Source organism: Doryrhamphus excisus, chromosome 1 (genome assembly GCF_030265055.1).
Source record: "Doryrhamphus excisus isolate RoL2022-K1 chromosome 1, RoL_Dexc_1.0, whole genome shotgun sequence".
Classification (NCBI taxonomy): Eukaryota; Metazoa; Chordata; class Actinopteri; order Syngnathiformes; family Syngnathidae; genus Doryrhamphus; species Doryrhamphus excisus.
Window position 1 is genome coordinate 2,412,546 of NC_080466.1, and position 15,999 is coordinate 2,428,544.

Sequence of the window (15,999 nt, forward strand, 5' to 3'; positions counted from 1 at the left end):
TTGCCGTTTTATTATTATTATTATATTTATTTATTACTGATTGATTGATTTTCTTTATTCTTTATTCTTTTTGTTTATTAATTTTTCATCTTATTTTGTGCAGAAAAATAAAAATATTTGAGAACAGTGGAATGTTTTATCAGAGCTTTTATTGTAGAAAATCAGAACCAAAGCACTGAAAAAGTTTGTATATTTTAATAAATGCGTTTTTATTTTTTTTTTGGAAAACCTGATACGGCCCAGCCTTGCCCAGACCCTAGCTCCAGTGGCCCCCGGGTAAATTGAGTTTGAGACCCCTGATTTAGATGCAAGGCGATGTTATCTGTTATTCATTTTTTTTGCCGCTGTCACCCGATAATAGATATCAATGTTAGATCATAACACTCCTACCATGAACGCCATACCCACTGTGAAAGCATTCCGATTTGGGGCTTGTTCAATCTGGGATGAGAATTCCCGGGCCTCAGCCAGAACACTGAAGATGGCTTGCGTCTCCTGCTTCCATTCAGTCAAACATGGCTCTGTTCTTCCCCACCTCTTTTGGCGCCTCTTTGCTGCGTCTTGTAAATGCTGAAACACATCAGGGAGCCCTGTTGTTGTTAGCTCTATCTTTCCCCAGCTGCTGTTTGCTGTTCCGCCTCCCTCTGCCTCTCTCCGCTGCGTCGAAGCAAGGTGTGCAACAGCGGCGTGACAGCCAGGCATCTTCCTTCATTTTCCGTTTGATGCATGGTAGCGCATTTCACTGCAACGAGCCGGCGCTTTCTGGGAGGGGAAGTCAACCCTCGTGTCAGCGTTCCTTCGCTTCACGATCCACTCTTTCACTCATTACCCTTTTGGCTCTTTTTTTGCACTCTCCACTACCCCTTCTTCCTCGTTTAGCTTGTTCTGCTTGAAAGAGAAATTGTTTGTTCACAGTCACACACACACTATCTCATATGACACACAGTTGTCTTGTCACATGACACGCTGTACTGTTTCGTCACATTCATGCGGCTCCAAGTGAAAGGAATTGTACACATGCATGCACACACACACACACACACGCTTAAGCATTAACACCCACACAAACTCACAGTGATGCTCTGGCCCTTTATCCCCTTTGGGTAATCTGTTTACGGTGAACTAGGGCCATTTGAGGGAGAGTTTAATTGAAAGTTGGGCTAATCTGATGATGGCACGGAGTCCGAGTCCGAGTCCTCACGGCCCTGCGTCACCTCCAGTAAAGTTGCACCTTGTAGACCAGGGGTGGGCAAACTTTTTGATTCGTGGGCCGTGTTGAGTTAACAAAATTGTCCGGGGGGGGGGGCCAGAATATATACAGGGCTCGACAATAACGATGTACCGATGGCCCGGGGCAAGTTCAAACAAAATTCGGGCAAGTAAATCCAATCATTAATATTCCCATCGGGCAAGTGCACTTTAGCATGCCGTACTGCCAAGAGTTTTTTTTTAAAGCGGTTCTTGTTGGGTGTTGGTAAAACACGGACTGCGTAATTCCGATGGTAATTTGCAAACCAATCCTTGCAAATCTTGAAATGGACCAATCAGAATCGTTTATTTAGACCGCGGTCCGTAATCCACAATCCGCGTTTTACCCACACCCGTTCTTGTTCGCGATCAACCAATCAGCGATCGTTTTACTAGGAAAACATCTATCATGGCGTCCCTGCCAACATCGTCTAATTCTTCAACAACTTGTGAAGGAAAACAGCAAAAAGTGATGAACCAGTGCCTCCTAAACAAGTATTTTATTAGCGGTTAGCAAATCAAATGATGGCACAGGTGAGTGAATCACATTGCTGTGACAATTTGAAGTGGTCACAATGAAACACCACCCATTAGATCCAATACCAAGTGCTGATTTTGCACAAGCTGCAAAATCTAGCGGTTCAATTTCTCTGTGTATTTTTCTCACCTTTGCTTCACAAATTATTGTTTGACCATTGAGCATTTTTTTCTGGATTAAAAACACTTTACTAGTACACAAATGTGTCTAATCAATAATGTTTCATTGTGGTGCACAACTTATAAATATCACTGCTTACTACGACTACCATGTGTAAGGTAGCATGTCTGAAAATTTGTGGAGATGTATGTTAAATACATCTCCACAATTTTCAGACATTCCTCCAAATACAATGCATCAGTACTATTATCTGATGAATTATCAGCATATATTGATATATGATATCATTATGGCACTTTTCATTTTACATGGGGCAAGTTTGGGCAAGTAGTTCTTACCTTAAGGATTCCCCATGGGCAAGTCATTTTTGTTTTTAACGTAGAGCCCTGATATATTTCACACACACTATTTTACGCTTATAATTCTAACAGTCCACATTTGAATTTTATTTTAAGTGTCATACTATCAGTTATATGTTCTCAATTCCCTTTTTTTTTTGTCATGGCCACATACACACTGTACAGTATTTTGGAATTTAAAGAAAAGGAATCAAATCCAGTTCATTTTGAGTGCAAAAGCAAGCTTTGAAAAACAGAACTGACCTTTAGGGGTCAGGAAAAAATGCATTAAAAAGTTAAACCGGTAAACAAGTTTGCAATAATTCACACTTCACATTGGTGACGTAAACCATTTTTCATTCATTCATTCATTTTCTACCGCTTTTTTCCTCACGAGGGTCGCGGGGGGTGCTGGAGCCTATCCCAGCTGTCTTCGGGCGAGAGGCGGGGTACACCCTGGACTGGTCGCCAGCCAATCACAGGGCACATATAGACAAACAACCATTCACACTCGCATTCATACCTATGGACAATTTGGAGTTGCTAATTAACCTAGCATGTTTTTGGAATGTGGGAGGAAACCGGAGTACCCGGAGAAAACCCACGCATGCACGGGGAGAACATGCAAACTCCACACAGAGATGGCCGAGGGCGGGGACCGAACCCTGGTCTCCTAGCTGTGAGGTCTGCGCACTAACCACCAGACCGCCGTGCCGCCAACCATTTTTCAAAGCAGAAAAAAAATAATTTTTTTGTAATCAAATTATTTGAATAATGGTTGCAGCCCTAGGGGTTTTATATATATGAACCATTCCTAAATACATTTAAATGATGAATGACACTGAGAAATTAAGATTTAAAGCTACGGGTACTACAGATACTAAGACATGGTTCGGGGGGGGCCAGAATATATATTTCACACACACTATTTTACGCTTATAATTCTAACAGTCCACATTTGAATTTTATTTTAAGTGTCATACTATCAGTTATATGTTCTCAATTCCCTTTTTTTCAGGAGCACTTTAAACATCAAACATCAACAATTTGCCAAATTGAATTTTACATAAAAAAAAAAAAAAATTACTGAATGAGACAACCGACATGCAAGTCATGTTGCCAGCTTGTATGTTAAAGGAATAATACTGGCGGGCTGGATTCAAACGCTTGGTCGGGCCGCATGTGGCCCCCGGGCCGCAGTTTGCCCACCCCCTGTTGTAGACGGTCCTCCTACTCTGTACCTCATTAGTTAATTTCATGCCACGCAGCTCAGTGAGTTGCTGCCCACTCATACATGCCACATTGATTGTTAAATCGAAAATATGATTCCAATACGGTTCCAATGTTGATTTTGTTAGCGTGGGTCCCCTTTCACCTCCCTTCGCCAATTAACAAGCATTTGTTTTTCTTTTCTCTGTATCTCTGCAGGATGGTTACTATTCCCACCGGCCGAAGGAGAAAGGTCGAGTGGACAGCAACAACGAGAACTCTGTCCCAAAAGACTTTGAGAACATAGACAATAGTAACTTTGGCGCGCGCTCGCAGCCGCATCGGCAAACCGCCGGGGCCACCAGCAGGAGGCAGCAGCGAGAGCATCTGCAGGAGAAGGTTTACGACCGGCAGCACGTCTGGCGTGACAACTCCCACAACCTGGGCCGCAGCTCCAATGAAGTCCTACCTTTAATCCACCAGCCGCTGATGCTCACCAACAACTCAGGCCCGGGTGCTCGGGGTGCTGCAGCTGGCGGTGTGCGCTACCACGCCTCACAGCAGGCTCCGTCCCAGCATAGGCATCAGCACCCCCACAGGAAGCAGGTGACCGCGGCGCCACTGGAAGTGACATATGATCAACCATCCAAGTGTGAGATCAGCGGGAAGGAAGCCATCTCCGCTCTGTCCAGGACCAAGAGCAAGGAGTGCAGGAAACAGATTGCAGAAGTGTACTGCAGACACAAAGAAGGCCGGTTGATGCCCGACAAGGTCACTCGCTACTGCCCACTAGAGGGTGAGTTCAATTTTACTTTATATTACTTTAATTGATTTTCAAGAGAGCTGGAAGAGAGAATCTCTGTTGGCTTTTTTGTGTGTTCTTTCCCCAAAAACTTTGACTAGTCCAGGTTGTGCCCTGCCTCACGCCCAAAGTCAGCCGGGATAGGCCCCAGCATACCCCTGCGACCCGAATGAGTTAATTCATGGTTGAATTAACTCATTAATGGTTTATGGTTAATTCATTCATTTTCTACCGCTTTTCCTCACGAGGGTCTTGGGCGAGAGGCGGGGTACACCCTGGACTAGTCGCCAGCCAATCACAGGGCACATATAGACAAACAACCATTCACACTCACATTCATACCTATGGACAATTTGGAGTTGCTAATTAACCTAGCATGTTTTTGGAATGTGGGAGGAAACCGGAGTCCCCGGAGAAATCCCACATGGAGATGACCGAGGGTGGAATTCAAGTGCAACCATTAATGATACAATAAAATTTAAAAAAAAGGAATGTGGGAGGAAACCGGAGTACCCGGAGAAAACCCACGCATGCACGGGGAGAACATGCAAACTCCACACAGAGATGGCCGAGGGTGGAATTGAACCCTGGTCTCCTAGCTGTGAGGACTGGTCTGCGCGCTAACCACTTGACTGCCGTGCCGCACCATTATGGTTACTTTAATTTCCTTAATGAGATGAGTTTGCTGAGATGCTGAGTTTCTCATTGGGAGTGACCAGGATGGATAGGATCAGGAACAAGTACATCGAATGGAGTCCTTGGAGATAAAGTCAGTTATCGGCCAGACTGAGATGGTTGGGACATGTCCAGAGGAGAGATAGTGAATTACTGGTAGAAGGATGCTGCGTTCAGAGTTGCCAGGGTTATCAAACACTGTCAGGTACTACTGACTAATTAGTTTCCAACAGACTCTTTGGAATGCATTAATAACAATAAACAAGGTACCATTGTAGTTTTCTTGTTCTCTTTGTACAATATTAATTTTATAATGTGACATCAATGGATCGATTGATCGATCAGGGTTTGATGCTGCCAAGTCCGGTACCGATCATCCATGAGTGAGATTGGCCAATACTGACGATCGATCGCATGAATTAACTGTCACACAGCTAGGAGACCCCAATTTGATTCCACCCTCGGCCATCTCTGTGTGGAGTTTGCATGTTCTCCCCGTGCATGCGTGGGTTTTCTCCGCGTACTCCGGTTTCCTCCCACATTCCAAAAACATGCTAGGTTAATTGGCGTTGTGTTGCCCAGCGTTCGACTAATGGCCGAACGGCATCTAACACGAAACAGGGTTCTCTACAGGTGATTTTTTTTTTGTGATTCGTATTTTTTCCACGGAAATTGAGTGACACAGATCGGTGTCCGATCGATCGGAGCATCCGTAATCCAAACACGGAACATCACAACACAAAACGTCATAACATAATTCCTGTCCAATAAGATTTCAGTTAATTTGAAAATACTTAGCGTTGTTATAGTTGCGATCCATATATAAAAAACAAGAAAGGACGCTTTATGATGTGTAATTGGTGTTGTAGAAAATGAGGGTGTTGTTTGTATTTTCTCCAGATTGGTTTCCAATTGTCCTCTTTTTGTTTTCTCAAACTGGCCAAGGATGCAAGCCCTTCTTATGTTCTGAAAAACATGAATTGAAACATTTAGATTATCTTTTTTGGCTGTCCCAACAAAATTGACTACAACAGACAGGTAGCATAAAGAGCTTAAAAATAACATAAATATCCTTTGTAATGTTTTCCACCACCACCACCAGCAGCGGCTGTCATGGAGGTTCACAGGTTTTCACGACAAAGGGCTGTGATGTCTTAAATCCAAAATCTACTCACTCCAACATGCTCCCGCATGAGAGAGCTGCCAGTTGTTGGTGTCGAGTCACTTTTAGAGCAGCTTAAAGCCATACAAATGTCCACAAGGTGGCAAAGTATGTATTTGATAAGACTTGCATGTCAATTTGAATGGAAAAAACATACATGACGGGCGGCACGTTGGGCGAGTGGTTAGCGCACAGACCTCACAGCTAGGAGACCAGGGTTCAATTCCACCCTCGGCCATCTCTGTGTGGAGTTTGCATGTTCTCCCCGTGCATGCGTGGGTTTTTCTCCGGGTACTCCGGTTTCCTCCCACATTCCAAAAACATGCTAGGTTAATTGGCGACTCCAAATTGTCCATAGGTATGAATGTGAGTGTGAATGGTTGTTTGTCTATATGTGCCCTGTGATTGGCTGGCGACCAGTCCAGAGTGTACCCCGCCTCTCGCACGAAAACAGCTGGGATAGACTCCAGCACCCCCGCGACCCTCGTGAGGAAAAAGCGGTAGAAAATGAATGAATGAATGAACATACATGACAGCAAAGAGAAGTGGAAGAACAAGGGAGGAGTGAAGCGTGCAGAAGGTTACACATTATAACGCATGCATGCCCGCGTGGATATTCATGCACTCACATAGTTCAGTGAAATTTCAAAAATAATTCATGGTGTTATATTTTTAAATACATTGTTATTTTAATGTTAAACAACCCATTTTTTGTGTTGTTTATGTTGTGGTACAAATGTTTAGATATTTGAGCTGTCACTTAAGCAAAACATTTGTGTGCGAGTGAAAGTTATGCCTGAAATGTATCTTCACAAAAAGATGATTTTGTTCATTTTTTTTAGTCGGGAAATTGTTCCGAAACTTCCCCGTGTTCTACTGCTGATTACTGAAGAAGTGAAAATGGTAGACTCGAACTCGTAAGAGATGAGTCAAATCTTTCTTTTGGTAGGGTCCATGTTTACAATATAACCAGAGAAGAGAATATTCAAGGTGCCTTGAAAGATCAGACAAAATCGTCTAAAATGGCTGGGATTGAATGAATGAATATTGATGTCGTTTATTGCTGGATATCAACCAAGTGACCTACAGGAAGTTCGGGTGAGCAGACGGGTTGAACGCTTAAGTCATGGCTACATACACACTGTACAGTATTTTGGAGTTTAAAGAAAAGGAATCAAATCCAGTTCATTTTTGAGTGCAAAAGCAAGCTTTGAAAAACAGAACTGACCTGTAGGGGTCAGAAAAAATGCATTAAAAATTTTACCGGTAAACAAGTTTGCAATAATTTACACTTCAGTTCAATATGGCAATAAATATCATTACATAATTCAAACAAATTACTTTATTACTTTATTGTCATTCTTCACAGTGCAACCATTATTCATTCATTCATTCACTTATTATCTACGTCTTATCCTCACAAGGGTCACAGGCGTGCTGGAGCCTATCACAGCTGTCTTCGGGGTACACCCTGGACTGGTGGCCAGCCAATCACAGGGCACATATAGACAAACAACCATTCACACTCACATTCACTAACCAAATATTTTTTTGTAATGAGAGAAAAATAATCAGGACTTGTAACAAAAAACTTGTTTTTGTTCCCAAAGACACTATGTGGCAGTGAGATCGACACGTACACCACCTTCCTGTTTTGCCATGAGTTACTCATTCATTAATTTTCTACCTCTTATCCTCACTCAGCTGTCTTCGGGTGAGAGGCGGGATAAACCCTGGACTGGTGGCCAGCCAATCACAGGGCACATATAGACAAACAACCATTCACACTCACATTCATACCTATGGACAATTTGGAGTCGCCAATTAACCTAGCATGTTTTTGGAATGTGGGAGGAAACCGGAGTCCCCGGAGAAATCCCACATAGAGATGGCCGAGGGTGGAATTGAAGTGCAACCATTAATGATACAATAAAATAAAACAAAAAATGCCAGTGACACTAACTCGTCACTTAGTAATGCAATAACAGATTAATAAACAATTAAATGAGAAAAATCAATCATTTCCACAGTAACTTTTCCATCAGCCTCCCTGAGTCAGTGGTTGCTTTCACTCTGGGATTTCATCGTTGGCGAATCAGGAGGGGGCCGCTCTTGCGTGCCGTGTTTAGCAACTTTTTTTTTTGTAACATTTTGTTTTCCTTTCTCTTTTGTTGCCTTGTCGCTGTCTCTAGCCTCTTCAATCTTCCTTCATCCTCTGCGTGGGTAAATTACGCACATTGGTGACGTAAACCATTTTTCAAAGCAGAAAAAAATAATTAAATATTTTTGTAATCAAATTATTTGAATAATGGTTGCAGCCCTAGGTTTTTTTTTTATACATGAACCATTCCTAAATACATTTAAATGATGAATGACACTGAGAAATTAAGATTTAAAGCTACGGGTACTACAGATACTAAGACGTGGTTCCTGCATTATATATTTTTCTTCCAATTTTCTCACAATTAATGCGGAACAAACCGTAAGAAGCGGTGGATTTATCTAACTAAAGTTACTGCTGACACAAACACACACTGCTGAAGGGCTGTGTAATGTCTCAAATGATACAGTATTATCATTCATATTTGAAGAGCGGTACCGCATTTCCTCAAATAAGTGTCCCCACTCCAAAACACGCTGTGTCCCAATTAATCATCAGACACAAATAAGCGCCTCTCCCCAAATAGACGTCTTCTTTTTTTTTTTTCCCCCTGAGGAAAAAAAAAACATACTTAACTATAATTACCTCAATTCATATACGCTATTATTCACACGCAGACATTAAGGAGCTTACTGCTGCACTCAGCAGAACTTTGTCGCAAACTCTCCTGCAAATCAACACAGCGGCAGAGCTACCCAGGCACATAAACATATTTTAGCTGAATTATACTTTATGTAACTATAACACCTTCCACCTCTTATAATGTAACATAATGTATATGTAATAACACAGCGTTTTTAGTTATTTGTCAAATATATGATAATAGTTAGGTTTCCTGCAGAAGCAGACATGCTGGTCTTTGAAGTAGAAATCTTTAAACTGAAATAGTAAAAAAAAAAAAAAAAAAAAGCACAGTAGAGATGCTATTAGGTGTGCAAATGGAACAGGAGTCATCCAACAGGAAGATCTGCATCTGCAATGTGATCATTTTGGGTCGGGACGGTGGTGCAATGTTGGGAGGTGCGTTCATGACAATACAAAGAATCAGAGTTTCAGTGTCTGGCGTCATGGCAGCAAGACTCGGTGTGCGACGGACCCTTGACCTTATCTTCTAATTGAGGAGTCTGATAGTCATTTGGAGGAGGATGTCTCAGAGCAGGAAGACAACAAGACAACTCTGATTACAGCCCTTCTGAAGAAGATGACTCGAAAAGGACAGGAGCAGGCAACAAGACATTTATGCTGAAAATCTGTTGGTCATGACTTCCATATCAAGTTGCAGGCAGGTTGGCAGCAAAGACCCAAAGGACTCTGGCAGCTCCCATGCGTCTGGTAGTTTGTCAACGTCGTCTTTCTCCCTCGAGACATTGAAAAACATACAATTGCAATAACAAAAATGGGATCGTTATTTGGCGGTCACAATACACTCAGCTCATGAGACGATGACGCCATGCTGGGTTTATGAGAATTATACAAAATGTTGTTGTTTTTAACGCAAAAGTCATAAAACAATGCCGGTACATAGATGTTCTTGGCAGACACTGGTAATGATAATAGTAATATATATTATCATTCCTTGCCATTTACCCTGACTAGGATTCAAACTACAGTCCCCTGTGTCGATGTCATGGTAATGGTAATATATCTGATTGTAATATATCTCATCTCGTTTCATATTATCTGCATACTGTATTTGTATATAACTCTGGGTAAAACTGTTGATTTTGTTAATACTTGGGTTGTTTATATTGTTTAATTTTCTATATTGTGTATTTTGTACTGCTTAACTGATTCTGTACTCTTGCCGCTGTGCAATGCAAATTTTCCCCACTGAGGGACGAATAAAGGCATATCTTATCTTATCTTATCTTAATGGTTTTATTTCATTTGAACATGCATCAGATTACTATTATACTATTGCATCACATAATCAGTTCACAGTTCCACATGTCCAAAAGGAGTAGGAAGAAGCATAGCTTATTAAATCCTACCCCTTACAATCAGTAACTGTTACATTTGTTCACTTCCTGCTTTCCATAATACAGTTTAAGGTTGTTGTTGTTTTTTTTTTTTTAATAATGCACCACGTACCAAAGTACAAGGTGATATGAGCATCCAATGCCATAATGGGTACCATAGTAAGTGTCAATATAGTGATATATATAGCACATCATGACTGGTTCAAGACTCTTCATCCTTGTATTTAGCAAACATCAACCGCTTTTATTGTTTAAAATTTGTGAACAACTGAACTGCTGGATGCCAACTAGTAAATGACTACTTTCAGAAAATGCAAAGTGTTTCCTTCGAAAATGTATTTTTGCAAATAAATGTAATGTAAATGCATCAAGCATACAGGGAATCTAACATCACTTTCCATGCATAATTGACTATTTCCTTCTCAGATGTTTAGGAGTAGGAAGAAGCAAAGCTTATTAAATCCTACCCCTCCGTCTGGTACTTTTACAATCAGTAACTGTTACATTTGTTCACTTCCTGCTTTCCTAATATATTTTATTTTTATTTTTATTTTTATTTTTATTTTTATTTTTATTTTTATTTTTATTTTTATTTTTATTTTTATTTTTATTTTTATTTTTATTTTTATTTTTATTTTTATTTTTATTTTTATTTTTATTTATTTTATTTTTGTCACGTACCGAAGTACGAGGTGATATGAGCATCCAATGACATAATGGGTACCATAGTAACTGTCAATATAGTGATATATATAGCACATCATGACATATAGCACGTCATTAGCCACTATGCCAATCAGCCACGTAAAAAATAACTCTTACATTATACATAATCATCAGGTAGTACTGTGTACTGTATGTATGTAAGTTCTTTATTGGCTGAATTGCAGCACTTAGTACAGTTCCAGCTTGTAGTTTAACCATTTCCAGGTCACTGTTTTTGTCTTATTATTATGATATTTGGATCATAATTTGCCTGTTTTTGTTAGAATGCCATTTGTCTTGTCATTGTGTCTTAGCTCTCATGTCTGGGTTGATCAACTCGATCATGATAGCTTGTTGATATGGAGACGAGACTGCATACAAAAGTGACATTAGCTGATTATGCCACCTCCATCACTCTTGTATGGAGTACCTTGTACTGGGTTCCGTCATCCCAGATCGGTACACTTCCATGCCTCTCTCTAATGGCGTTACAGCTGACTTGGAATGTATTTGTTGTTCCCATATCACAGGCACAATTTTGTTGTAACTTTTCTCCATTCCTCTTCTCAAGAGAGAGAGGTGTTATTTGTCTGGCCCGAAGTCTCTCGCTTTGCAACTCACCACCGCGTTCATTGTGACAGTGATCAAAAGACACCAAGAAATGGAAAAGAGTTTCCCCCTGGTGGCTGTCATCATAACAATGCGACAGATAAATGAAATCATGTGTCTGCCTTACTGTCCTTGTGCCTGCCGCCTGCCTGCCGCCTGCCAGTGTGTTATCGCTCCCTCTTCCCTCCTCTATTCCCGTCCTAATTCAAGTCCTAACCTTGTTAGCACTAAATTGTCCAATTTGATTTGATCAGTGTTGTGTCCTTGAGGCATTGCCTGGATTAGCAATTGTGTTAGATCTGATATTAGCATCATTGAATGTTGGAGGAACATGTTCAATCTCTTTGTCTGTCTTATGCTAACTTGGATGTTGCGTGTTTTTGTTGTCATGCTCCAGGGCAGGGGTGGGCAAACTTTTTGACTTGTGGGCCGCATTGATTTAACAACATTGACGGGGGGGCCATACTATAATATTTTACACGTAACGGTCAATTTTTACACGTATATTTCACACACGTTTTACATGTAAAAGTGTCATGCAATCTGCTATATGTGCACTTTGAAATTATTTATTTGATATAAAGTGTGTTAGAAATTAAATGTATAATAATAATAATAATAATGATTATTATTGTTATTTAATAATTATTTTTATTTAGTACTATTATTAATTAATATCATTAATATTAATAATTATTTTTAATTTAATATTATTATTAATTAATATTATTAATGGTAATAATTAATAATATTTTATTGATTGTATTATTAATATAATTATTATTTATTTAATATTATTGGAAAATATATATTTTTTATATTTATTATTATTATTATTATGTGTTTGTGTCCCTTTTTTTAGGAGCATTTTGTAAACAACAGACCACATCAAATAACGAAATTGATAAACCAGCTACTTCAACCATCAAAAGGTTGGCTCAAGCCATGATGTGAGGTTGTATGTTGAGTTTAAAAAAAAAAAAACTTTGGAAAGAACAGGCGGGCCGTATTCAAGCACTTGGCGGGCCGGATGTGGCCCCCGGGCCGTAGTTTGCCCACCCCTGCTCCAGGGGCTGGAAAAGCCTTTGTACAGTATTCATTCATTCATTCATTCATTTTCTACCGCTTTTTTCTTCACGAGGGTCGCGGGGGTGCTGGAGCCTATCCCAGCTGTCTTCGGGCGAGAGGCGGTGTACACCCTGGACTGGTGGCCAGCCAATCACAGGGCACATATAGACAAACAACCATTCACACTCACATTCATGCCTATGGACAATTTGGAGTGGCCAATTAACCTAGCATGACAAAACCCACACATGCAAGGGGAGAACATGCAAACGCCACACAGAGATGGCCGAGGGTGGAATTGAACCTTAGTCTCCTAGCTGTGAGGTCTGCGCGCTAACCACTAGACGAAGTGCAAAATATCAGTGCTTGACAAAAAAAAACACTATAAAGACATAAAAAAAATTGCCATTGTGGGTTTATTTTTAACAGTGGTACTGTATAGTACGTATGGGGGGGCTGCATGGTGGACGAGTGGTTAGGCAGGAGACCGGGATCTGATTCCCCCCTGGACCATCTCTGTGTGGAGTTTGCATGTTCTCCCGGTGTATGCATTGGTTTTCTCCTGTCGCCCAAAGACAGCTGGGGTAGGCTCCAGCGCCCCCGAGACCCTTGTGAGGATAAGGTAATGGTAATGGTTTTATTTCATTAGTTTCAAAAGGAGTAGGAAGAAGCAAAGCTTATTAAATCCTACTCCTTCATCTGGTACTTTTACAATCAGTAACTGTTACATTTGTTCACTTCCTGCTTTCCATATTTTTTTTTTTTTTTTTTTTAATAATGCACCTCGTACCAAAGTACTCATAAGCTCATAAGTGGTAGAAAATGAATGAATGTATATGTATGTTTTTGGTTTTTTTACCACAATTCATCCAAGATGCAGGGCGGTGAATGCTGAATTGCAAATATGCAGGAAATCAAACTAACAATAAATCTTTATGAATACTCTTATAATAAGATCAAATGCAGAGTCAAACACAGACATTTACACACACGTTGCACATGTCGGCATTCGGTGCCACTTTTATTCCTGCTTCACATGGGCTGTTAGATTTGATGTTATGCAAGATGATTGAGGACAAGAGCAGGGTGAGAGCGGATGAAGGAACTGTCGTTTCAAAGATTTATGGCGCGACAGGAAGAATGATGTCGACGCTTTACTTAAAGAGTGATGAACTCAAGAGGAGAGATTGTTTTATTATTTTTTCTTCATTTTACTGCTGACTTTTCGTGTCAGGTCAAAATTACTCAACGCAGCGCAAATGTTGAACAAAAGTGACAGCGCAAATGAAGTTCACACACATGGCAGTGCTCATTAGTTCAGCTATCTAGGATGGCACACATTCAGGATCCTTTGTGAAACAACTGGCCCAATTATCCGAGTGTAAAGCAGACCAGTGAACCTTTTGAGCTGGCCGGCAATTACCATTCAGTCTAATACCAACCCCAGATATTTCCCGTAGGAGATGTCTGTAAAGAGTGAGGCGCAAGAAGTCAGTAATGACAGTTCTAATCAAAAGGCCACGTTGTTAACCATCGATACATTTGGCCAAAGTCCTGCTGGACACCTCAAATTTATATAATATATGTTAAGTGGGAGGGGTCGGAGCAGGGGTGCAACTGTTTCCCTCCTAGCTTCTAGTACAGGGGTGGGCAAACTACGGCCCGGGGGCCACATCCGGCCCGCCAAGTGTTTGAATACGGCCCGCCCAATCTTTTAAAAGTATTTAATTTAAATTCAACATACAAGCTGGCATCATGGCCTGAGCCAACCTTTTGATGGTTGTATCAATTTCGTTGTTTGACATGGTCTGTTGTTTACAAAGTGCTCCTGAAAAAAGAGACACAAGCACATAATAATAATAATAATTAAAATTATTATTATTATATTATTATTATAACTATTATGATTATTATATGTATTATATTAATGCTAATTATTGTATTAATTATATATAATAATATTGTTATATTTGCATATTTTACATAATAATAATATAATAATTATTATTTTAATTGTATTTTAATTATTATAATATTTTATTATTTTTTAAATATTTAAATATAAATATAAAATAATAAATAATAATAGCAGATTGCATGACAATTTTACAGATACAATAATACCAGGTGGACTGTTACATGTAAAATATATAGTCTGCCCCCCCCCCCCCCCCCCCCCCCCCGGAAATGTTGTTATATCAATGCGAGTCAAAAAGTTTGCCCACCCCTGTTCTAGTATGTTACCTTGCATCGGTCCCACCAACGAAGCTCCACTGTGTGTACGTACGCCAGCGGCCCCGCCTCATCCCACAGAGACACAGCAACTCTATGACTAACAAGAGGTCTCACTCTGAAGCATCTATGTGCTTAGCCGATGCACAGAGTGAACTCTCTTAGTATCTGTTTGGTGCATGCGCATGGAAATATATTATATACAGTAATGGCTGTCCAAATGATTGAGTTCATTCGCCACAAGACGTTTTTTTTTTTTTTTACATTTGAATTTTGTGAGCTCTCATGACACGCCAATTAATAACAGTCCGTCGCTGTCTATTATAATATGGCGGAACAGTCAGTTCAAATCTTCCGCAAGTTTGCAAGGGAGGGGTTATAAAACCGCACCGTGAAGTAATATGAGGGTCCCGATGTCTCTCCAGGGATGATTGTTCACTTTTAATAGTGTCTTGACACATCGTGGTTGAGTCTGTGTTTGCTTCCATTATTTTGCAATTTGTGCAAAGTGCAGGTTGCCTTCTAGGAGTTGGACCTGTGGGGAATGACAATGTGCAATTTTTTCAAATTGTGCTGTAGTCTCTGTACAAGACACAGAGGAATGACTAATAATAGCATTTACTGGATGTGAAGTGTGTCGATATCCCAAAAATAGATTCTTTCTGATGAGCACTTTAGAAATCAGACTGTTAATGGTGTTATTTTATAATGCATCATTTGATTTCTATAACTTTACTGTAATGCAATGCTCATCAAATAGTGGGACAGTGAATTGGGGGGGTCATTAGAGCCGGGGTGGGACAATAGTCATAACATGAATGAATTATACTAGTGCCCACAAGTCATACAGTGGTTTGTACAAAAATAAAATGAATATTACAGGTTGTCAACAGTATTTTAAATCAGGAACGGAAGTGAAAATGTTCTGCCTCATGGGGGCATGACAGAAAATAATTGAGAATCACTGGTATAATTACCCAGTGGTAAATGAATCCAATATGGTATTAACCAACAGTGATTCAGAAGATGATATCACACTTGGTACATTTTCCTGTTGTTTTGTAAGGCATGAAAGTAATTCATTCATTTTCTGTACCGCTTATCCTCACGAGGGTCGCGGGTATGCTGGAGCCTATCCCAGCTGTCTTCCGGC

General features: G+C 40.3%; 1 protein-coding gene across 1 annotated transcript in view; it reads left to right on the forward strand.

Annotated features, from left to right (window-relative positions):
• xylt1 (xylosyltransferase I) overlaps positions 1-15,999 on the forward strand; it is a 118,638-nt gene that overhangs the window by 55,859 nt on the left and 46,780 nt on the right. The window contains exon 2 of the mRNA XM_058067151.1: positions 3,673-4,249. Coding sequence (XP_057923134.1) covers positions 3,673-4,249 — 577 coding nt within the window. The remainder of the gene's footprint in view (positions 1-3,672; positions 4,250-15,999) is intronic.